Here is a 24,690-nt window from a genome sequence, read left to right as displayed (position 1 = left end):
TTAAAAATATATTAATATATTTTAAACTATGAATAAAGATAAATCTCTATACAAATGGGTTTCTTCTCATTTTTAAAATATACTTTCATAATATTCGCGGCACGCCTAGCCACCTCTTGCGGGACACCAGTGTGCCGCAGCGCACCATTTGAGAATCACTGGTCTAAACAGATAAAACATGCAGAGGGTCTACCGGCCCTGCAGAAGGAGGAATTTTCTGTTACCGGCATTTCTTCCCAAATTGCAGACAGGAAAGTTAACTTTTAACACATCAAGCATAAAGAATACCCTTTAAAGGGTTTTGTCTGCTTCTGAAGCTAAAGAAAACCAGCTGAAAGAATTGGCACACTTTTGCAGGCCTTCCTGGCCAAGACAATAATAATAAAAGAAATCTCCCAGGACCTTTCTTTTTTTTTGCGGGGGAGGGAACCCCTCTCTGGAAACAACCTCTTTGAAGGAAAGAAGTAAACTCAACCCCAACTCCGCCCTCTGGACTACATCTCCCAGCATGCCCGGCTGCCCTGCGCATGCCCGCTGCGGAGCCCCGTTTGACTGGCAAGTTGTTTGTTACCCTGAAACAGCCGCAGCTTTTTTCTGCACTCCAGCTCTCCTCCTGGCGTCAGCGCTTCTCCCCTTCCCTGCCTCCTTTTGCTTTGCTTCTTTCTGTTCCAACCCCCCCTCCTCCTCCATCACTCCCCCCATACACACACACTTCTATAGTTAGTACCATCTCCCCGCCCCTTACCTTTTGTACATTTCATGGTCAATATTTTCTTAAATCCTTTTTGCAAAGTCGTTTCCTTTCCTGACCCCCCCCCCCGCTCTCTTTCTCTGCCTGCGCTGGAAACGTAATAGGAAGAGGGTGCAAAAAAAAAAATACAAAGCGGAGGACCCCCCCCCCGCACGCACACACACACACGCTCCCCGCGCGCTTCTCCCCCCCCTCCCCAACACGCGCAACAAACCATAGAATCGCCAAACCGAGGATCTACAAATGAGTGAAAGGAAACGATGGAATTGCACATTTTGGAGCACCGCTTGAGAGTCGCGAGCGTGGCCAAGGAGAGGATCCCGTTGTTCACCTATGGGCTCATCAAGCTGGCTTTCCTCTCCTCCAAGACCAGGTAAGTGCGAGACCCCCGCGAGGAGCGCGAGAGACCGGCCCGTGTGTCCCCCCCCCCAAGGAAGCCAACGAGACAAAGCAGTGTTGTAAAGGGATGGGGGGAGGGGAAGGCTTGGCTACTTCAGATAGGGGAGTCAAAGTGTTGGGGGGGGGAGGGTTGAGTTAAAGAGATGCCCCCCCTTCTCCATGCACGCTTCATTTCATCTTTTTTTTTAAAAAAAATCCCCATGGATTGTTACAAAAAGGGAAAGCCCCGAGTTTCTGCACAAACACGCCCCCTTCTTCTCCTCCCCTCCCCCGCCGTATAGTCTTTATTATTGTTGCAAATATGTTGATGCATCAAAACAGGTGTCGGGGGGGGTGTCTCTCTCTGTACCTTGCTAAGTTTAGGTGCTTTTTTTAAAAAAGTAAATAAATTGGGGGGGTTAAAAAAAATTGAGCAAGCAATCGTTCGGGGCAACAAAGAACCTTAGGAGCGGGAGGGGGAAGAGGAGGGAGAGCTGTGTGTGTGCGCGCTACTCACACATTTTGCCAGGAGTGACAATCATGTGTTATTCAAAAAGGATGTTTATTGCTAAGTAAGTGCACAGTAGGGGAATAGCCGGGGCTTCCTCCGATATCATATTATTATCATTTTCTCCCTGTCCTTTTGGATGATGTTTTAAAGGTGGGAGGAAGGTTTCTCCAAAAGAAAAAGGAAGAATAAAGCCAAAGGTTTGGCTTAGATATGTGAATTTATTGGGCGCTGTGGGTTTTTTTAAAATGCAAAACAATCTGTAATTTTGTTGAGGAGTAAAATGAATAAGGGTTTTTTTCCCTTTCTTTCCGCTCGAGTCTCTTGGATGAAAATAATTTGAATTGCAAATGCCTAGTAAATAGAGAGCTGAGTCCCCCCCCCATTCCCACCCCCTTGGTGGAGTTAATGCAGATAGATGGGAGATGGGCTTAAAAGAAATCGTTTCTAAACACTTTCGGGGGTGTTTTTAAAATTAGCGTTGAAGTTTGTTTTGCACTACTGCTTGGAACCCACTTCTGAAACCAGTTTTAATAACCATACCCCTTTGGTGGCTCTGGGGAAGCTTCTTAATAAACTGTGTGTGTGTTTTGTGTTAAAATTGAATTGCAGATTGAAAATGCAGGGGAAGTCTTCTTCCCCCCCATCTCAATAATGTTGCTGAATGAATGGGCATGTTTGCCATTTAGTTGGATTACTGCCCTTTATCTTGAGTTAAAACTTCATTGCGTTGAAATTTCCCCCTGATTTGCAGCTCAGCAATTAACATTGTTTGCTTTGGGATGATAACCTTGTTACCTTGTTTTCAGCTTCTCTCAAATAACGCAACTTTAAAAATACAGCACAGTTATTTTTAAACATTCTGGTCTCTCTTTTTGGGATGGATGATGACAAAATTCCTTTTTGTTGCATTATTAATTGTGGTACTTTTAGGGAGCTGGGGGGCAAGAGAGCTTTTAAAACGTCGCCAATAGCATTTAAATCCTCTTTGCCTTAAAAAAATGGGATTTGGCTCTCAGTGCAACTTTCGGTTAACAAATTGCAAAATATCCTGAAAGTGCTTCTGTCAAAAAAGTTTTAAAAGTTGGATTCTTTTGCTGCAATCAGCCTGCTAATATTGGTGACACCAGCCTATCAGTAAAATGAGTGTGTGAGAGGTCTGCCTTGCAGGGTCCTTGTGAAGGAATGTTACCACCTGCCACAAAAGGGCCTGATGCTTAATATGGTGGGAGTGATGGGGTTACCACTCCCGTGAGGCTTTCACATGATGCTCCTAGCCGCTTTAGATCTATTCCAGAAAGTTCAGTATGAGCAAAATCAAGGGTTAAAATGCTTCCCAGGCTATACCTGTGGAAGTCGTGTGTTTCCCTACCAAAAAGAAACAGCTCCTTGCTCATAGAAAATTAGAATGTGGCGCTGAAACCTTTTTCCTGACATGCTACTTCTCTCTGTGCAGGGAGATCCCTCCCCCCATACACTCTTCCATTGATAACCTCCTAAAACCCCACCAGCTGATGTGGTACATCCAAGAACTGTTGTTTGACTACTTTGATTCTGCTGGATGCATAAACTGGCCAGTAGAATTCTGGGTTGTACCATTTCAGACTGTAGATGGGTGTGTGTGTCATATTGTATGCTCCCCTTTGTTATTTTTTTAAAACCCACATACTAAGTATTACTGCTACCTAAAGATAGGTGGAATTAGGGCAGCAACTCTTGTGAATGGATTTACAAGCTCATAGATATTCCTAATAATATGGTAACCCTAATAGTCAACCACCTTGCTTGGAAGGGGCTAGTCCTCATTGATTTCATATTTTGACATAGGAGAAAAAGCTCTCCTCCCTTTCGGATGGACTGACAACCTTCTGAGGGTGTTTTGGAGGGAGCAGGGGACTGTTTTGCTTTATTTTATCACATGCTTTAATCCAAAGGCTCCTCCAAAGAGCTCAGGGTGACATTCCTGGTCTCCTGCCACAACCCTCTTAGGGGCTAAGGGCCAAGCGAGGCATGGGCATGTTTGTTAAATACATCAGGGGGTGGGAACCTCTTGGGAGGGCCTGAGAGCCACATTCCATTCTGGGCAACTGCCCTGCCACTGGTGGGCGGGGCCTGAGCCAAAAGTGGGCGGAGCAACCAATGTGAATTTTAGCTTGGTGCAGTGGGCTTGTTTCTTGACACACTCGCACACGCCACTCTGCCTGCCCCCCATCTAAGCAAGCAAGAGGCAGGATCAGAGCTTGAGGAGACTTTCCACCAGGCACAAACACTTGAGGCAGTGAGGGGCATGGCTTGGAGAGTCCAAAGGGCCAGGTAGACAGGCCTGGAGGGCCACATTTAACTCCGGGACCTGAAGTTTGCCCGTCTCTGAAATGCATGCATGACGGTTGGCTATGCTGCAAGACTGTTTGGGGGTGGGGGTGGTTAACCTTTAACACTAAAAGAAATGCGAGGGGTTAGGAGCAAACCCTGCCCCATAGCTCCTATGTCATTTACACATGCCCCTCTCTCTCCTGCTTTAAGAGCATACGCCTTGCTGCTGGATGAGGCCAGTGGCCCATCTGGTCCAGCATCCTGTTCTCACAGTGGCCAACCAGATGCCCATTATGGGATACTTTAAGATCTTTTTTTCCTTAGCTTAGGTGGGGGTTGGAATCTCTTAGCAGTGGAGCTCTGGGAGGTGAAGCAGGGGAGGGGAACTGCCAGCCTATGTGTTGAATAAAGAGTGTACCAATCTGGTTTGGCCCTAAGAGATGGTGACTGGCTCCCCTAGCCTTGCTTGCGGTTGAAGACCTTTTGTTCAGCCAACCTATCTCCATGCTGGTTGCAGGTGTGATGTCGTCCTTTGCAGCTAGAATGGGAGCACAGCCTACTAGCCTCTTGGCAGGGTAGTAAAAAAAGAAAGAAATGCAGGCTAGTAACTTACCAGGGCTTATTTGCAAGGTAGGCCTCGTACTCTGTTCACTGGCAGTGACTCCTTGGGGGTGTCCATTTCGCCTTGCCACCTGACAGCCTTGCAGTTGTTGTCTTGTGTTAGGCTATAGTGGGTGGCCAATACTAGGCACAGTAGTTTACTAGCTATCTGATGAATATATCCCTTATCAGGTTGTATTATTTGCAGTTTCCAGTGAAGAAAATCCAAGTGAGAATTTTGAACTAAATGTCAGTGAAGGTTAGTTTGAGCAAGCTCATGGAAAGAGGCGTCGCTCAGCGGTAGAGTGTCTGCCTTGCATGCGGGAGATCCCAAGTACATATGGTCCAGGCGGTCTCCCATCCAAGCCCTAACCAGACCTGACCGTGCTTAGGTTCAGCAGAGAGCTGGCCTCATGTGCCTTCAGACCACAGCCTTGGGATAAGGCAGCTTTGTAAGTTCCATTAAAACCTATGTTCCAGATCTCAGGGCAACCCCAGGAAATGTTAAGATTTATTTTAACATTGGTTGTATTTTAAATGGAGAGTATATTTATTTATTTATGGGTTGTTGTTTTTTGTGCTAATAGGCATTTTACTGTATATGCAACAGCCTATGGCTACAAGCAGTAAATATTTATTGGAATCGGAGATTATGACGATTGAAATGGGATCCCTTATTGTGTTTTGCTGTGGAGCCAGGGGGCCTCTCCCCATAAACCCCCTGGGGATGGACTTGAAGCTTCTAATTCCAAGTGAAGAGATGGTCAGCAGGGTTCTGTGCAGCCTGCTTTTCAGAAGTGAGGGCCTTTGCCCTGCAGACCCAGGGAGGAAGGGAAGAATTCTGCTAGGTCTGTAGATCCCGAAGGAGCTCTCCATGATTTGCAAGATTTGGTGGAAGGGAGGGGGTGGGATACCGAGAAAGCGTCCCGAATTTTCCTCCAAATTCACGGAGAACATCGGGAGTGTGATGGGGTGACGATGACTGTACAGAATGCAACAGTCTCCTGATAATCTCACCCTTTTTTGTTTTAAATCAAGTTGCTAGCCCCTGTGGCTGAGGAAATATGCTTGAAACCATGAGATCAGGACATCCTAGGGGCTACAGCTTGAGTACTTTATTTATGTATTTATTTGTTTGATTTATATCCCACCCTTCCTCCCAATAGGAGCCCAGGGCGGCAGACAAAAGCCCTAAAAACACTCTCAAACATCATAAAAACAGACTTTACACGTATTACAACAAAACATCCTTAAAAACATTAAAAAAAAACTTTAAAAAAAAAGCTTTAAAAAAAGCTTTTTTAAAAAAAGCTTTAAAAGAATCTTAAAAAGCAATTCCAACACAGACACAGACTGGGAGAAGGTCTCTACTTAAAAGGCTTGTTGAAAGAGGAAGGCCTTCAGTAGGCACTGAAAAGATAACAGAGTTGGCGCCTGTCTAATTAAGGGGAGGGAACTCCAAAGGGTCGGTGCCACAACACTAAAGGTCCGTTTCCTATGTTGTGCAGAACGGACCTCCTGATAAGATGGTGTCTGCAGGGGGCCCTCACGTGCACAGTGCAGTGATCAACTGGGTCTATAATGGGTGAGATGATCTTTCAGGTATAGAAAAACAGTACACTTTTATCCTTTAAGTGGTTCGTGTTTTAAGATGGCCAGGTGTTCTCCTTTACAGAGGAAAGTCCTCTATTTGAAGGTCTCTATTTAAAGATAAAGAACCCTAAGAAAGTAGAGCAAGAGGCAGTTGCCTCTCAGTTTACTGAACAGGCGGACAGTTCACCAGGTCATATTCTCCCCCATTATGGTGTGAAATATTGTATTTCTATTTAAATAATCATAATAATTTCCAAACTTGCATCTGTACATATAAATTGTCATGGGGTGAGTTCAACGACCCCTTGATGAGCTTATAAAGTTGTCATCAACCCCCCAACCCAAATTCCTAGGGATGTCAATGAAATAATAGTAATAATAATAATAATTTTAATTTATAAGTCGCCTATCTGGCCAATGGCCACTCTAGGCGACGTACAACTCAGTTAAAATACATCATAATAAATACAGTACAACAATAAAACAGTAAAACAGTGACAGTTCAGAGTAGCAGGCAATTAGTCAAAAAGATTAACCCTCCCCGGAAGTCCCGAAGGCCTGTCTAAAAAGCCAGGTCTTCAAGGCCTGGCGGAATACATTCAGGGAAGGGGCATGCCGAAGATCATATGGGAGGGAGTTCCAGAGAGTGGGGGCCGCCACTGAGAAGGCCCTCTCTCTAGTCCCCACCAGCCTAGCTGTTTTAGTTGGTGAGACTGAGAGAAGGCCCTGTGTGGCTGATCTTGTCGGGCGGCATAATTGGTGGCGTTGGAGGCGCTCCATCAGATAAACTGGGCCGAGACCGTGTAGGGCTTTAAAGGTTAATACCAACACCTTGAATTGGGCCCGGAAAACAACTGGGAGCCAGTGCAGATAGAACAGCACTGGGGTGATGTGCTCCCGGCGACGACAGTTTGTAAGTAGTCGAGCCGCCGCATTTTGTATAAGTTGTAGTTTCCGGACCGTTTTCAAGGGTAGCCCCACTGAATGAAGAATGAAGACACAAAACGTTGCATTGTGGAATCATCCATTGAATACAGAGGTTCTTTGTTGGCAAGGGAGATGCACTCTGTACCTGCCCGCGTGCTTTATTTCTGAGGCTCGTCATTCCTAACTAATTTTTTCACACTCTACCTTTGTAAACCTCTCTTTCACCCTTTGACCCCCTACACCTTCATTCACCCCCTATGCGGTCCCATCGACCACTTTGGGAACCCCTGAATTGGTACGTGTAAATCTGGTGACCATCTCTGTCTTTTTTTGCTAATGCACTCTGCCTAATATATTCCATATTCATTGACTCTGCAATCACCTCTCCCTGTTGATGTGTAATAGACAAGAGACTGTTCCTTTGGGTTCGTGAGATCCTAGGAGAAAGCGTAGCTGTCCTAAACTAGCTTTTGACCACTGAACATATGTCAGTGGCGGTGGTTGCAGTGTGTGAGTGAAATGGTGGCCTTTGTGCATCGCGCATGTGCCTTAGCCAGCATGCATGTGCACCAGAGACCATGGCCACATTTGCACTATACATTTAAAGCACCAATACCACTTTCAATTTCTCCCAAAGAATCCTGGGAAGTGTAGTTTGAGAAGGGAGCTGAGAGTTGCTATTCCTCTCACAGAGCTACAATTCCCATAGTCGCCCAGAAAGAGGAACCGATTTTTAAGCCACTGTGGGAATTGTAGGTCGGTCGCAACTCTCAGCACCCTTAATAACAAACTACAGTTCCCAGGAAACTGTGGGGAAAGCTATGGCTGTTGAAAGTGGTATCATCGTGCCTTATATGTATGGTGCAGGTATGACCTCAGAGTTTATTTGCCTTCAAGTTGATTACGACTTATGGCGACCCTATGAATCAGTGACCTCCAAAAGCATCTGTCATGAACCACCCTGTTCAGATCTTGTAGAGTAGACCCACTGAAATGAATGGAACTTTGTTATTCATTTATTACCCGCCCTTCACAGTGAGGCCCCAGGGTAGGTTACAACAGTTTAAAATAAATTCTTAAAAACAATTGAAAACAACTTACACTCTCCAAAGCAGAGAGATTCCTGGGTGTCAAAGGCCAGGGTAAAGAGGTGCATCTTCAGCGTTTGCCAAAAACTGTAGACTGACATTGCTAGATGCATCTCTGTGATTCCCATCCACTCATTTCAGTGGGTCTCCTTGGAGTGTGACTGACGTGGGATACAACGCAAAGAAAGCACCGTTCTCCTGCAATATGAAAGGTTTCCCCACTTAATGCATCTGTCTGATGTGCAGATATGTCATAATATTCCGACAGCTGCATTGTGTCTGCCATGCACCCTTCGGCAACACCTGATTCACTAGTTCCCAAGGCCGATACTGTCGAGGACTTTAAATGGCATTATGTTTTAGCTTTTGCTGTTGCTCTTCTCCAGGAGGAGCCATTGCAAGTGCTGAAGTCTGCTCTAATCCGTAGAAGTATTTATATTTATTTTATGATTCTGAGCTGTCATGGAGGGTCCTTCGTCAGCCAAAAGGCTTCTGTCGATCGTAACGGCCACAGTAAATCTGTTAGGCTCAGGAATGCAGGGAGCTGCCTTTGTACAGAGTTGGACCACTAGCTCAGTGTTGTCTGCACTGACTGGCAGCAGCACTCCAGGGGTTGCGGCAGGGGTCTCTCCCAGCCCTACCTAGAGATGCCGCTGGGGATTGAGCCTGCGTGTAAAACAGGTGCTCCACCACTGGGCCGCAGCCCTGCTCTGAAAAAAACATAGGAAACTGCCTTATAATGTCAGACTATCTCACTCAGTATTGTCTACACAGGCTGGCAGCAGCTCTCCAGGGTGTCAGATATGAGCCTCTCTCAGTCCTACCTGGAGATGCCAGGGGTTGAACCTGGTACCTTCAGCGTGCAAGGCAGATCCTCTTGACCACGGAGCTATGACCTTTCCCTAAAGGTGCCTAAAGGCTTTATCCCCCCCCCCACACACACAAAAAGAGCTTGGGGTTCTTGGCTTTGAAGGGGGCCAGGGGAATTCAAGGCAAAAAGGTTTATTTAGCCTTCTTCTTTCCCTGCCTCGTTTTCCAGGTTGCTTACACTCTCAAACAGAAAACAATAAGGTGCAACAATCCCCACTAAAACCATGACTATTGACATCAAAGTCAAGTCCTCGCATTTAAAATCCAGAATGGCCATTGAAACTCGCACATCAAAGGTACACCAATGAAAAGAGAATGGACTGGGGAAAGCCTTTTGTAACATATCCGTATTTTTACTAGCCACCTCCCTTGGGTAGGTGTTCCACAGGATGGGTGAAACGTTAGAAGTGCCACAGCAGAAAAGGCCCTGCCACTCTTTGTTGCCAGTCATGCTTTTGGAGATTGAAGGATCAGGTGGTGATTGGAGTCTGCTGGGAGCAATATATGGGAGAAGGTGGTGTTATAAGTACCAAGAAGACATTTAGGGCTTTAAATGTTATCACCAGCGCCTTTAACTGGGCACAGAAACAAAACTATTAAAAGTGCAGATCATATGTATTTATTCATTTTATTAAATGTATACCCTGCCGTCCTTTCAAAGGAGCCCAGGGTGGCAAGCACAAATACATGATAAAACATCTTAAAAACAATTCCAATACAGATGTAAAGTGGGAAAGATCTCTACTTTAAAAAAAGGCTTGTTGGAAGAGGAAGGTCTTCAGTAGGCAATGAAAAGACAACAGAGACGGGGCCTGTCTAACATTTAAGGGGAATTCCAAAGGGTCAGAGCCACACTAAAGGTCCATTTCCTATGTTTGTGTGGAACAGGCCTCCTGATAAGATGATGTCTGCAGGGGGACCTCACCTGCAGAGTGCGATGACTGACTAGGTATGTAACTTTTGGGTATCATATGAAACTGGCATGGTAGACTCAAAACCCCTCGCTCACTGACATAGTGTCACTGCCACTGTTTAAAACAGAGATGAAAACTAATTGGTTTCACATAGTTTTCAGTGGGAAGCGTGTTGTCCTCTTTGTGGCCAGTTGCCACAGCTCGTGGCAGCAAATTCCTTCAAGTAATTATGAGTTAGAGCAGCTGAGTGTCCAAGAGAGAGACAGACGTGAGAGGCTCCAAATGTTCTTTAATGAAAATCATGTTTGCACAGCACAGGCCTTCAGCTGGCACCAAATCTGTGCCGATCGATTGAGCCGTTTTTGGCAGCCTTTATGGCAAGAATGGGAAGACTTTTTTGCAGACCAAGGGTCCCATTCCCATCTGCGCAACCTTCTGTGGGCCACGTGCCACCGGTGGGTGGAGCCAGCACCAAAAGGGGGTGGAGCAAAGAGCATGAGTTTTACCCTTCGTGCAGTAGGCTGGTTTCTACTGGGGATGGAAAGATCTGCCAGTTTCAGTTCTCTCCATGTCTCACTTTTCTAATGTTCAGTCCTCTACATTTCTGCAGGTATCTGCGGATTTTGTTTTAAAAAAAACCCTCATGAAAATTCTCCACCACTAGTGCGAATTTCTCCAAATAAACACATTGTTGTAGGCAGTTTTGACAAAGGGACACATTTTTGCAAGCCGTTTCTCATCGTCATGCCTTTTTGCTTGTTATATTCATTCTTATGCACACTTTCCCCTAATATATGCGCCTACCCACCTGTCAAATTTGGTCTGCGAGGCAGATCCTGATAACAATTTGTCCCATGGAGGCAAAAAGGTTCCCTGCCCCTGAAATAGAGGACTGCTTTCTGATGCCCCTTCAAATGGAGGACTGTCCTCTGTAAAGGGAGGACACTTGTTCATCCAAAGCTAGGTACCTCCCAAGGATCTTCATACTCTCACCTTCCAAATGGATGGTTAGCTTGTGAGTGCACGATTCTGGACCATAAGAGTAAGTTTACAAGCGGGGAGATGCAAGTTCCGAAAGTGTCAGGGCCTTTTGAGTTACAGCCTCTGCCACACGTGGCAAGTGGGCTTCTCTGTTTTTATTGCTGAGCCTGTCGGCCAGCTTGCCTCCCCCTTAATATGCCAGCTTTGCAGAAAGCTGACAGTCCAGTTGCTCTGAGATACAGATCTGTTTCCTCTGCCACGGTGTCAATTGCACGCCTGCCCTTCTACACCTGCCAATTCAAACAGCTTACACCTCAAGTAACTTCCAGGAATATTTGGAATATGGAAGCACAAATCAATGGGACCCAGCATGTGGTGATCAGCTGTCAAGGCAAAAAAAATATTTCGAGCTTTCCAGGATGGATTTCTTGCTGGCCCGAGAGCATTGATTTGATTTTAAAATAATTTGCATGCCATTTCTCCCACCCCGTCCCCCACCCCATAGATAGATAGATATCTCCATAGTAGACCACAGCTGCTTTGGCATATAAAAATAAAGCAATCGAAACACAGCACCCAAAAGATAAAAGGTCTCAATTGCATGCACACACAAAAGCAAGCCATTAAACAGCAGGGAAAGCAAAGGGAATTCCTTCCCAAGTGAGGCCCATCTTGTTCCTCCCTTGATGGTCTCCTGTAACCCTGCAAAGGCCTTTTGTTCTTTAGGTTGTGCCCTGGCTAGCACTTATGGATTCTCCATAAGTAACTTGTGTAACTTGAATTGGTGGTTGATGACATTGTGAAAGCAGGACCAGCAACACAATGTTGCAGTGTAAAGTGTTCACATTCAGGGTCCCAGCCAGCCAGTGGTGTAGTCATCTAGAGTCTAAGGGGGGTCTTAGACCCCTTACTTTTTTGGGAGCAGGGTCCCTCTGTCTCCAACATCTTCTGAGCCAATCAAAATAAAAGGGGAGTGTGTTTGCCACTGAGAAGAATCTTCTAACGTGCTTCGTTGTCCTTTCCTGCTGATTGGAGCCAATTAGAGCAAAAGGAGGTGAGTCGAACACCGAGAAGACTCTTTTCAGTAGTTAACACTCTCCTCTTTCCTGCTTATTGGCTCCTAGGGACGTCTGTTGTTGTGGGAGAAGGCATTAACAAGGGTCTCATTCTGAACCCAGCAGCAAAAAAAGAGGGAAGGCCGTGGCTGTGGCTATCATAAAGAGACCCTGCACTCCTGAATTTGCTACTACGCTACTGCAGCCAGCCAACCATGCCCTTTTCTAGGTTGTTCCATTACATGTTCTCTCTCACACACGCACGCACACACACACAGACTCGCTCACTCTTTTCTATCAAAGCAAGTTAGAGGCATTATCACAGATGGAGGACATATTCCAACCGAGCAAAAAGCACTTGAGGGAGTCCTGGGAAGAAGGGGTGTGGTCTAGGGAAGAGTCCTTAGGGCCACACAGAGGGGCCTGGAGAGCCACAGTCAGCCCTTGGCCTGCAATAGAGAGAGAGAACGTTAGTACTCGTATTCCACCTTTAAGGCTGAGAATTTTGCCTCCCTGTCGCTCCACTTGTATCCCCAGCTACATGTGAACAAGCCCGTTGGGAGCGTCCGTGAATGCCTCCATTCCTTTCATTGCTCCAGCGGTTGTTTTTATTTAATGAACAAAGCTGTTTCTCTCTCAAAAGCCTGGGCTTAATTGAAAACTGCAGTCTGTAGCTGGATGACTCCCAGTTCTTGACTTTCCAGTGAACTCCTCTTTCAGCAGTTGCTTTTGCCACTGAGGTGGAGGATCATGTTTGAATCGGTTTTTCTTTTTAGCATCAGCCTAGCTCAGACCTTACTCTTTTTCTGTTTTTTTTTCCTGTTCTGATTCGAAAGAAAACAGCATAATCTCTTGTTTACTCGTTGCGGGGAGTCGTCGGCAGCAGCAAGGGAACAGGGTGACTGAAGCTGTGCTCCGAAATTTGCTCACATATGTGTAAATCCCGTTAAACTCACTGGGGTTTACTTCTGAGTAATTCTGTTTGTGAAGGCGGCACTCTAAACCAGTTAGTTGGTGCTGGGCCAAAACCTTTCAGCTGGAGATGGCTTCTGATGTGACGGGGCAGGGAGAGAAAGTTGATCTTGTTTGTGTTTTAATAAGAAGCTACCTAATTCGCACTTTTTGAACCAATGCACGGCCCAAAACATAGCTATCCTTCCAAATTCCCACTTCTCAAAAAGGCATGGGGAAAGTGTACATAAAATGCATATATTAGTGAACATAACATACAACAGTGCATTCTGTTAGGGAGAACTGCTTGCAAGACTGCATACAGAAATGTGTTTACTAGGAGACATTCCCCCTAAAATACTGGTGTATTTTAAGAACATAAGATCAGACCAATGGCCCATCTAGTCGAGCATCCTGGTCTCACAGCAGCCAACCAGATGCCTGTGGGAAGCCCGCAAGCAGGACCTGAGCGCAAGAGCACTCTCTCCTCCTGCGGTTCCCAGCAACTGGTATTCGGAAGCATATTGCCTTTTACTGTGGAGGCCGAGCCTAGCCATTGTGGCCAGTAGCCACCGATAGCCTTAACCTTCATGTGTTTGTCTGTAATCTTCTTTTAAAGCCATCCAAGTTGGTGGCTGTCGCAGCCTCGGGTGGGAGCGAATTCCAAAGTTTAAGTATGTGCTGCGTGAAATATTTTCTTTTACCTGTCCTGAATCTTCCAACGTTCGGCTTCATTGGATGCCCACGAGTTCTAGTATTGCATGAGAGGGAGAAAAGCTTTTCTCTATCCGCTCTCTCCACACCATGCATAATTTTATGCCCTTCTATCATGTCTCCTCTGACTCACCTTTTCTCTCTGCTAAAGAGCCCCAAATGCTGCGACCTTTCCTCACAGGGGAGTCGCTCCATCCCCTTGATCGTTTTGGTTGCCTGTTCCTGAACCTTTTCCAACTCTGCAATATCTTTTCATGAGGTTTTTTTTTAAAAAAACCTAAATCACAAATTGCCATGGTTATCTGGAGAACTGAGTTTAAGATTGGAAAACTGAGAAACTGAAATTGACAACTGAATCCTGACAACCGAAATTGACAGCTTCGTCCATCCCTATGCAACAGGCATCTCCTTTCCATGCGATAACTCCCCCAGTGGCATTGTGGAGCCATCTTGCAGCTTTTTGACATGAGTCCGGGTTTACCTCAGCCCCAAAACACCTTGATCCATAGACAGATGGCTCCAGCTTGAGGTGACCCCTGCTGTCAGTGGCCAAGATTATCCACAATATCCCAAATGAGCAAATCAACTTTATTTATTTATTTATTACATTTATACCCCACCTTTCTTTTCATGAGAGAAACCCAAGGCGGCTTACATATGGTTCCCATTCATTCATTGGCGATCACTCATGGCTAAGTAAGATTGTCTTCCAAGATAAGGTCTTTAACAGTGGATCTGTAAGTGCCTGTGGAGGCCAGTTCTGGATCCACACAGCATCCCACAGTGAGCACATAGGTTTCCAGATGAAAGATGGTCGCGATGAGGATTTGCTTGATGTGCCTTCCGCTTAGCTCGTTTGTCCCATTCGCCCTGTATCCATGTTTCGTCGAAGTCCATAGCACCTTTGATAATAGCTGACCTCCATTTGGGACTTTCATGGGCCAAGACTTCCCAGTTCTCGATGTTCATGTTACATTTTTTTAGATTCACTTTAAGAACGTCTTTAAACCTCTTTTGCTGTCCACCGATATTCTGATTTCCATCCTTAAGTTGGGAGTAAAGTAGCTGCTTTGGAAGACGGTGATCAGGCATTTGAACAACATGGCCGGTCCAGCGAAGTTGATGTTGAAGGATCATTGTTTCAACACTGGTGGTCTTTGCTTCTTCCAAAACTCTAACAGTAGTCTGTCTGTCTTCCCAAGTAATTTGCAGAATTTTCCGGAGGCAGCGTTGGTGGGACCAGATCTGACCCTGTTTAGCTTCAGCAGGGAGCTGGCCTCATGTGCCTTCAAACCATAGCCTAGGACTTTTGCCTTACGTTGGTCCTGCCACCTTTTGGCCCGTTTGCATTAGAGATCGATAAACTAAAGTTCACCCTAAATTTGAGATCTAGTCACAAAAAGGGAAGACCTTGCAAGTGGGAAAGACGGGTGTTTGGAGAGAGTGTGGGCTGGTGTGGGAAGAAGGGTCTTGTAAATCTGGCCTCTCATCTGAGGTGAGCTTTTGTGGACCACCTGGAGTTTGTTGCTGAGCCTGGCTGGGTGGAACTTCACCACCATTGCTATCCAGACTGCACATTTAAAGCACAATTCCCAGAGTGGTTTCACAGTCCATCCCTCTTGCCAGGGAATTGTAGCTCTGTGATGGGAATAGGGGTCTCCTAACAACTTTCACCATTCTTAACAAACTACAGGTCCCAGGATTCTTTGCGGAAAGCCATGGCTGTTTAAAGTGATGTGATGCTGCTTTAAATGTCTAGTGTGGATGTGGCATTTAGCATTCCTGTGCTGTTGATGCCGTTCCTTTTTTTAAAAAAAAATCATACTTTTATTTCGTTATTTCAACATCACAATTTGTTAAGATCCGACTAGAACAAATTAATTTTTTTTTAAGTAAAGGGGGGGGAAATTGAAAAAAGGAAAAGGCAAGACAAACAACTAAGCAAAATTAATTTGCAAACTCTAAATTACAGTTAGGAGCGGGTAAAAACACAATTCACATACATAATCAAAAACTTTTTGCCTTATTCATTTAGCACATCACAGGTGTGCTAAATTATCTTACCAATTTTGTCCATGTATTCAGGGAATCAGACTTTACAATTTATTTATTTTTATTTATTATTTGATTTATATCCCACCCTTCCTCCCAGCAGGAGCCCAGGGCGGCACAATTGATTGGCTGCCCTCATTTCTGTTTTCCCTTTACCCAGTTACCACAAAGTTCTGTTCATCTTCGCTGCCGTTTCTCTTGTTGATCTTTGTACAATGGAGCAAAGCAAAGTGAATTTTTTAAAAAATGCCTTGACAAGCAATGTCCAGTGTGATGTAGCGGTTAGGGTGTTGAACTAGGACCTGTGAGACCAGGGTTCAAATCCCTTATTCCGCCCATGAAGCTCACTGGCAGAGCATGTCGGCAAACAGGCAGCCCTGTGGGGTTACTTCACATACTGCTCCAAGCTGTCCAGTTTTTATTAGAGTGACCAGACGGAATCTAGCATGCCCGTGATGGGAGCCATGGAAGAAATCACCCTCCTGCCCCCACCTCTAATCTTTTTCTTATACACAGAACACAACAGTTGTGTACTTTTCTGTCTATACGATTGGCTTTTATTTTTATCTTTTTAATTTAATTTAATTTAATTAATGACTTTTAAAGTAATGACATTCACTAGAAAAGACAATAATGCTGGGAAAAACAGAAGGGAGTAGAAAAAGAGGAAGGCCAAACAAGAGATGGATTGATTCCATAAAGGAAGCCACAGACCTGAACTTACAAGATCTAAACAGGGTGGTTCATGACAGATGCTCTTGGAGGTCACTGATTCATAGGGTCGCCGTACGTCGAAATCAACTTGAAGGCACATAACAACAACAAATAATGACAACAGAAGATTTATGCAACTTTAAAGTTGACAATGAGGACACTGAACTTGTCAAGGATTATCAATACCTCGGCACAGTCATTAACCAGAATGGAGACAATAGTCAAGAAATCAGAAGAAGGCGGACTTCCGGGAAGGGTGACTTAGCCTGTGCCTGCTTTTGAGACGGGCTCCTGCCTCAAAAGAAGCTTATTCAGATATATCAGTCAGATTTTTTCTTTTTTTTTGACTGATTAAACTTCTCCCGGGTAGGGAGAAACGAAGAGATTAACCTCAAAGCCTATTTTTGTTGGGACGACCAGATCTCATTAATTTATGGGACGAGGTCCAGCCGACGAAGGTGGGACGGATTTTTAACAACAAGCTCTATCTGGAAAAGCGAACGTTCATCTTATCTTCTAAGAGAGAACGCACTAACAGGCAAGCACCCTTCTTTCTATATTTTTCTTTTACTTGACTTAAATTGTTGCTGTTTAAAAGAGATTTGCCAGATTGATCGGTTTTTGACATCTCACTGGGGAGCCATAACTTCTCTCTGCTACTCACTAATTAATAGCTTATCTCTGTTTTTGTTGCAAAAAGCTGTCCTGGATTTGCATTCTAAAGATATACACTGAAGAGGGATTTCTATTCCAGATTTTTATTTTGAAGAATATTATATTGCCTGAGACTACTCTCTTTTTGGTCTATTTTATTTTGACGAATCTGTTTTCTGACGACCGCCATTAATTGTTTCGATCCTGGGAACTGCATTTTGTTTACTTAAACATGGAGAGATAAGGCTGTCTGCTCTGTTTATACTGTGATGTCACCAAGTTTGGAGTATTAACCCAATTGTTGCTGAAATAAGAAGTGGTTTTCCTATATTTTTCTTTTAAAATGGCAATTAAGAAAGTGGCTGAGAAGCTGGAAATAACTATGTTTCAGAAAATAATGGATGAGATTGAGATAACGAAACAAAACCTGCGACAGGGTTGTAAGGAGCTGAAAATTGAATTGAGTAAAATGAAGCAGGAGATTAAAGATATAGGGGTCCCTGTGAGAGAGGTGACCCTGGAAGGGGTCCCTGTGAGAGAGGAGACCCCGGAGATTGGAACAAACGTGGAACAGGAAAAAGATTTGGAGTCTATGGACTTTAGAAACAAAATTTATTGTTTGGAGACACAGGAGATTAAAGACATAGGGGTTCTTGTGAGAGAGGAGACCCTGGAGACTGGAACAGGGGTCCCTGTGAGAGAGGAGACCCTGGAGACTGGAACAGGGGTCCCTGTGAGAGAGGAGATCCCGGAGATTGGAACAAACGTGGAACAGGAACAAGACTTGGAGTCCATGGACTTTAGAAATAAAATCTATTGTTTGGAACTCAATGTTATCTCTGAAGAAATTAATGAAGATTCTAGAGATAAAGTTATCAATGGCATGGATAATCTTCTGGACTGGAATGATGTGATGGAGCCCAATATAGAGAAAATCTATGGAATTAACTGTAGCCATGTGACAATGGAAAAACTTTCAAGAGATGACCCAGTGTATTTTGAAAAAAAGAACAGAGATATGATTTTACAGCAGTATTTCAGCAACCTATTCAGAATGGATGGCAAGAAAATATTTGGGATAGAGGTAATTACCATCAGACTCTTACTATATGACTATGGCTTTGACAGCAAGATTATTATGGAATACTGATAATGGAAGATTGGATACTGAAATTACTGGACTTAACAAGACTACTGAAGATGGAAGATGGAAAATGGAACTAATAGGGATAATAGAACAATGGCTACTGAAATTACTGAACTTAACAGATTCTGATGTGATGGATTAATTGAAATGTTTATTTTGACTATGGTTATGACAATAAGATTATCATAATTAGTAATGAGATGGATTAATCGATATGCTTATCTGGAAAAAAAATTGATAGATATATTTCTTAAAGAATTGAAACCTCTCTTTGACTTTTTGTGGAAAGAATAAAGTAATGTTTATGAGATTTGATGATTAAGTAAGATAACTACTGGAGGAAAGTGATTTTATAATATGACTTAAGAGACAGGATTGTTATATATTATAGACTTATAACTGATTTGATCTTTGACAAATGGGAAGTCAATATTTTACTCTTTATTTTTTATTTTTGTTTTTTTTTTCTTTTTTTCTTTTTGTCCAACTATTTTTGATTTTGTTTTTTGTCTTTGAATGTTTTATGATTTTGTCTTGTATGTTTTATGAAAATCTGAATAAAAATTATTGAAAAAAAAAAAAAGAAATCAGAAGAAGGCTAGGACTGGGGGAGGGCAGCTACGAGAGAACTAGAAAAGGTCCTCAAATGCAAAGATGTATCACTGAACACTAAAGTCAGGATCATTCAGACCATGGTATTCCCAATCTCTATGTATGGATGTGAAAGTTGGACAGTGAAAAAAGAAAAAACTCATTTGAAACGTCGTGTTGGAGGAGAGCTTTGCGCATACCATGGACCGCAAAAAAGACAAATAATTGGGTGTTGGAACAAATTAAACCAGAACTATCACTAGAGGCTAAAATGATGAAACTGATTCACTAGAAAAAACCATAATACTGGGAAAAACAGAAGGGAGTAGAAAAAGAGGAAGGCCAAACAAGAGATGGATTGATTCCATAAAGGAAACCAGACCTGTACAAGATCTGAACAGGGTGGTTCACGACAGATGCTCTTGGAGGTCGCTGATTCATAGGCTCGCCAAAAGTCATAGTCGACTTGAAGGCACATAACATCAACAAAATCTGCAATTTCCTGAACTGGGTTTAAAATGAACGTGGGAAGAACTTTTAAGATGACGAATATGGAGGGCCGTAGTTCAACTGTGCAGCATCTGCTCTGCATGGAGAAGGTCCTGGAGGGTCCCCGCCTGAAACCCTAGAGAGCTGCTGCCTGTCAGTGTAGACAGTACTGAGCTAGATGACCCAACAGTCTGACTCAGTGTAAGGTGGCTTCCTCTGATCCTAACCTCCTTGAACAAAAAGGTAGCAGCTCGTGAAAATGTAGAGAGATCTCCTGGTGAATGCTAGATGGAAATTGATAGATTTCTGAGACGTTGGCCATGTGTGTACATCGTGCTAAACTAGGAGGAGGGAACTTCACCCCTGAGGGCCACATGCACCCCCTTCAAGCCCCCCGTCCAGCCCTTGAAGCGCTCCCTAAGCTAGGGTTGCGCACCGGATCCACCCAGATCTCAAAGCCAAACCAAATCGGGGCGATCAGGTCGACTTGGGATTCGGCCAGATTGGGTTGCGGTGGCCCCGGATTGCCAAGGGTTAGAGTGGATCCACCCAGAGCGATCCAGGGCTGTCGAAAGGGGCGGCGGGATCCTGTGGCAAGGAGAGCGGGTGGGTGGGAGAAATCGGCTGTACTTATGATTGGTTGTTGTAATGCTGTGCTGAGCCTGAAAAGCCCACCTTCTCTGTCCTGGGGCCCTCTGGATGTTTTCCACTATGCCTCCCATCAGCCCCAGCCAGCATGACCAATGGCTAGGCCTGATGGGAGCTGTCGTCCAAAGCATCTGGAAGTTGCCAGGTTGGTGAGGGCTGCTGTAATTTGTAAACTCAACAAAACTTTGTTGTTGAGTGGCCAATAAACGTGTTAAAGCGTGCTTAGGGTGTCACTGTTCAACCAGCGACTTAAAGTTGCTTGTTCCTCCCCTCTGTTTCAGGTGCAAGTTCTTCAGTTTAACCGAAACGCCAGAGGACTACACGATCATCGTGGATGAAGAAGGCTTTCTCGGTGAGCTGCCGCTACAGCATGTGCACCTTTTTCCTTTTCTTTCTTGTTTTAGTTCAATTCAGTGCGTTGGTCAACTTGCAAGCTTGCAACCATTTATACCGAGTGTGGGGCACCTTTGGCCCTCCAGATGTTGCCAAACTGCAACTCCCATCAGCCCCGGCAAGCATGGCCAATGGCCTGGGATGATGGGAGTTGTAGCTCGTCAACATCTGAACGGCAAAAGGTTCTCCACACCTGATTTATACTGTTACTATCCTAATTTTTTTTTAAAAAAAAAATTGGCCAAAGGGCCACATTCTCGCAGGAGCAAACTTCCAGGGGCCGCATTCTCCCCGTGATGGGCGGGGCCAGAGGTAAAGTGGGTGGAGCAATCGCTATGACTCTCTTAACTTTGCTAACTTACAGTTCAGCCCCACAAAGGTGAAAAGGTTCCACCTACACGTGTGCCTACCCACCCACCACCCTCCTTTTCATCCTCCAGCCAGGCAAGCAGGAGGTATCATCCAATCCCTTGGGATGTCCAGCCAGACATCCCAAGGGAACAGGCAGAGGGCTGGAAGTCTGCATTCACCCTTCCCCGCTCCCCTGGTTCTGAGGCTCCCCAATCTTCCTCAGTGCTAATAGTGGATTCATTCTCCAATTGCCAGTTCATTTGTAGCCAAAACAGCACCATCTATTATGGTAATGATTATGATGATTGTTCCCTTTCTTTGGGAAAAGGCTGTAACTCAGTGGTAGAACACATGTGTTTTGAGAGCCAGCATCTTGTAGTAGGTAGTGTCGGACTAGGACCTGGGCAACCGGTGTTTGAATCCCTGTTCAGCCATGAAGCCCACTGGGTGAACCTTGGGCCAGTCCCTGTCTCTCAGCCTAACCTACCTCACAGGGTTGTTGTGAGGATCAAATGGGGAGAGGGGAACCGTGAGCGCCGCCTTGAGCTCCTTGGAGGAAAGGTGGGATATAAATGTAAGAAATAATAAATAAAATATTGCTTAATTGCCTTTCATATATATGTCTCAAGGAACAATATAATAAAAACAGCCTTAAGAACAGTTTAAAACAGCTCAGAAAATAACAGCAAATGACTTGAAAAACAATGCAAAGTAAACACCCATGGCTAGAGATAGGAATTCATTTCTGTTCCCATTTAAAGCCAAACCTATCTAATTCTCTCTTTCCAAAGCTGTATGAGGACCAAAACACAGCATTCCTTTAAAACTCCATTTGTGGACCGGCTGGGACACTGAATAGGATCTCTCTGAACTGCAACATTTTGTTACAGGTCCCGACGCGCTGCTGCCCGGTCTGTCTCTGACCAGGGGTGGGGGGACAGAATCCGGCCAGCAGACTAGATAGCTATCTGCTGCTCTTCTCCTGGGCCATGTTTGACAGATGAGTGGGAACAAATTAAACCAGAATTATCACTAGAAGCTAAAATGATGAAACTGAGGTTATCACACTTTGGACACATAATGAGAAGACATGATTCACTAGAAAAGACAATAATGGTGGGAAAAACAGAAGGGAGTAGAAAAAGAGGAAGGCCAAACAAGAGATGGATTGATTCCATCAAGGAAGCCACAGACCTGAACTTACAAGACCTGAACAGGGTGGTGCATGACAGTTGTTACTGGAGGTCGCTGTTTCATAGCAACATAACAGCTGCTCTGACCTGGAAAGTTAGTTTTCTTCAACAACGAGGGCTAGAATCTTGAAATTCTGCATGTACATCATCACAAAGGACAAACTTCTCTGCTAATAGAGTGATTTCTATCTTCTCGGGCACAGTTAGGTGTTAGAGCATCAGCCAATGAAGCATATTAAATGACTGGCCATGGGTGCTCCCGATTTATATTTATCAAAACAGCAAAGGTTTGTTGTGTTGAATTTTTTTTAAACCTTTCTGCTTATAAACAGTAGGGATAAACTATATGGAAAATTCTTTAAACTAATGGCCTGCAAAATATTCTGTAAAAGCTATTTTCTACCCTCTGTTCTAATTGCATCTTAAACTTTAATAGCGCCGGCAACCAGAGCATTGCATGGACACTAATGTCACAGTTCACTTGGAGCAATTTGTTTCGTAAGATAATGAACTACATCAGCCGAAGTCTGAGGAGGAGGAGGAGATAGCAATGGACTGGTTCTCTTGTAGGAAGGAATGCACTGGGCTTGCATCCAATGTTACTCAGAGTAGACCCATTGAAATTACTGGGCAGGACTAACGTTGGTCCATTAATTTCAGTAGGTCTACTGTGAGTAGCACTTAAGTGGATACACCTCTAGGACTGCAGTTCATAGAATCATAGAATAGTAGAGTTGGAAGGGGCCTCTAAGGCCATCAAGTCCAACCCCCTGCGCAATGCAGGAATCCAAATCAACGCATTCCCGACAGAGGGCTGTCCAGCTGCCTCTTGAAGGCCTCCAGTGTTGGAGAGCCCACTACCTCTCTAGGTCATTGGTTCCATTGTCGTATGGCTCTAACAGTTAGGAAGTTTTTCCTGATGTCCAGTCGAAATCTGGCTTCCTGCAACTTGAGCCCATTATTCCATGTCCTGCACTCTGGGATGATTGAGAAGAGATCCTGGCCCTCCTCTGTGTGACAACCTTTCATGTGTGAAGGCACACAGTGCAGGTGACTTAGAATCACAGAATAGTAGAGTTGGAAGGGGCCTAAAAGGCCATCAAGTCTAACCCCCTGCGCAATGCAGGAATCCATATCAAAGCATTCCCGACAGATGTCTGTCCAGCTGCCTCTTGAATGCCTCCAGTGTTGGAGAGCCCACTACCTCTCTAGGTAATTGATTCCATTGTCATATGGAATTGTTGTTTAGAGAAGTCACTCAAGTCAGGCTTCAGTTTATTTTATTCATATGATTGTTTATCTTCCACTGCAAATGTGTTCCTCAGAGCAGCTTATACTAACTGGGGAAGGGCTGTAGCTCAGGGGTAGATCACCTGCCCTGCGTTCATCTCCAGGTAGGGTTGCGTTGCCTGAAGCCCTCGAGAGCTGCTGCCAGTCAGTGTAGGTAATATTGAGCTAGATGACCTAACGTTTTTTTCTTGGTATAAGGCCTTTTCCCGTGTTCCTAATTGAAGTCCCCTTTATGAGAGGCCGAGCCTTTAGTGTGGCAGGCCCTGCTCTGTGGAACTCCTTGCCAATAGAGGTTTGGCAGGATCAATTTCTGCTTGTTTTTAGATGTCTTCTGAAAACTGCATTATTCAAACAGTCCTTGGAAACATAAGATTCTTTGCCAGCCAACTATTACTGATATGGGGGGAGAGTTTGTATTCCACCTTGTGATACTTTATACGGCAGTGCGGTTTATAAATGTTTAAACAAATTATTTTTTTGGATTTTATTTTCATGACATTTCTCATCCACCTTCCTTGCACAAAACCAGTGTTTCCAAGCAGTCACCCATCCACCCACTGTCCAAGCTCAGAAGTCCTGAGCTTCAGCAAGAGTTGCTGTATCAAACGCCCTGAGGCCTTGCAACGAATTTGCTGATTCTTTCCACAATACACTACTAAAATGTAAAACTGTCCTCCCCCCCACCAATGGTTGGAAAAAATGCACACACAGTGAAAATCTACTCTGTGCACCAGGTGGGCAATTAGAGGAGATGTGATGGTCAGTGCCACTTTTAAAAAAAATGCATTTTCCTCACCTTAGCTGGGAGCCGGTAGTTAATCATTCAGAAATTTCATGGGTTTTGACTAGTGTCTGGTTGACTAATAGCATGTTAGGAAGAAAATCCTTGCAGGTGTGTGCGTTATTTTTTAAGAAGTTTGAGAGTTGTAAATTGCATGCATTAACCACCATGAACCACCAACGAATTTGCTCAGAGCAATGGATGTGTAGGCGTTCGAGGTTAGTGGCAGTTGTTCAGTTGTGGAGAGAGAAAAGATTTTTGCTGTCTGTTATAATTCTGGAACCCAAGAGCATCCGATAAAGCTAAAGGGTGGGAGATTCAAGACAGACGGAAGGAAGGTCTTCTTCACACAGTGCACAGTCTGTTTGTTTGATTCCATTTATGGAATGCTTCCCATAAAATATCTCAAAGCAATTTCACAGTAAAAGCTTCACCAATAAAAACAATTTTATATATACAAATATACAAATTAAATACAATTCCTTATGTTAGAAACAATTTCAAATCCGATGCAGACTGGGATGAAAATCTCCACTTAAAAGGCTCATTTGGAAGGCAAGGTCTTCAACGGGCACCGAAAAAGACAATAGAGATGGTGTCTGTCTGATGTGTAACGGAAGGGAGTTCAAAAGGGGAGTTCGTAGGGAGCTAGATCATGTGAAATGGATCTCCTGATGAGATGGTATCTGCAGGAGACCCTCGCCTGCCACATGCAGTGACCGACCAAGTATAATTTATTTATTT

General features: G+C 44.4%; 1 protein-coding gene across 3 annotated transcripts in view; it reads left to right on the top strand.

Annotated features, from left to right (window-relative positions):
- The first annotated feature begins 558 nt into the window (after nt 1–558).
- The window catches only part of CASTOR2 (cytosolic arginine sensor for mTORC1 subunit 2), a 70,415-nt gene continuing 46,283 nt past the window's right edge, over nt 559–24,690 (top strand). The window contains exons 1-2 of one of the 3 annotated variants that reach the window (XM_061605330.1): nt 559–1,124; nt 20,220–20,290. In XM_061605330.1, the coding sequence (XP_061461314.1) occupies nt 1,012–1,124; nt 20,220–20,290 (184 nt within the window). In that variant the 5' untranslated portion in view covers nt 559–1,011. Of the gene's footprint in view, nt 1,125–20,219; nt 20,291–24,690 lie in introns of those variants that run through there. The other 2 variants (XM_061605329.1, XM_061605332.1) reach the window with 2 other exon arrangements.

This window comes from Rhineura floridana, chromosome 21, assembly GCF_030035675.1.
Source record: "Rhineura floridana isolate rRhiFlo1 chromosome 21, rRhiFlo1.hap2, whole genome shotgun sequence".
In the NCBI taxonomy this organism is placed as follows: Eukaryota; Metazoa; Chordata; class Lepidosauria; order Squamata; family Rhineuridae; genus Rhineura; species Rhineura floridana.
Note: the sequence above shows the minus strand (reverse complement) of the source record. Positions and strands in the feature narration are given on the sequence as shown.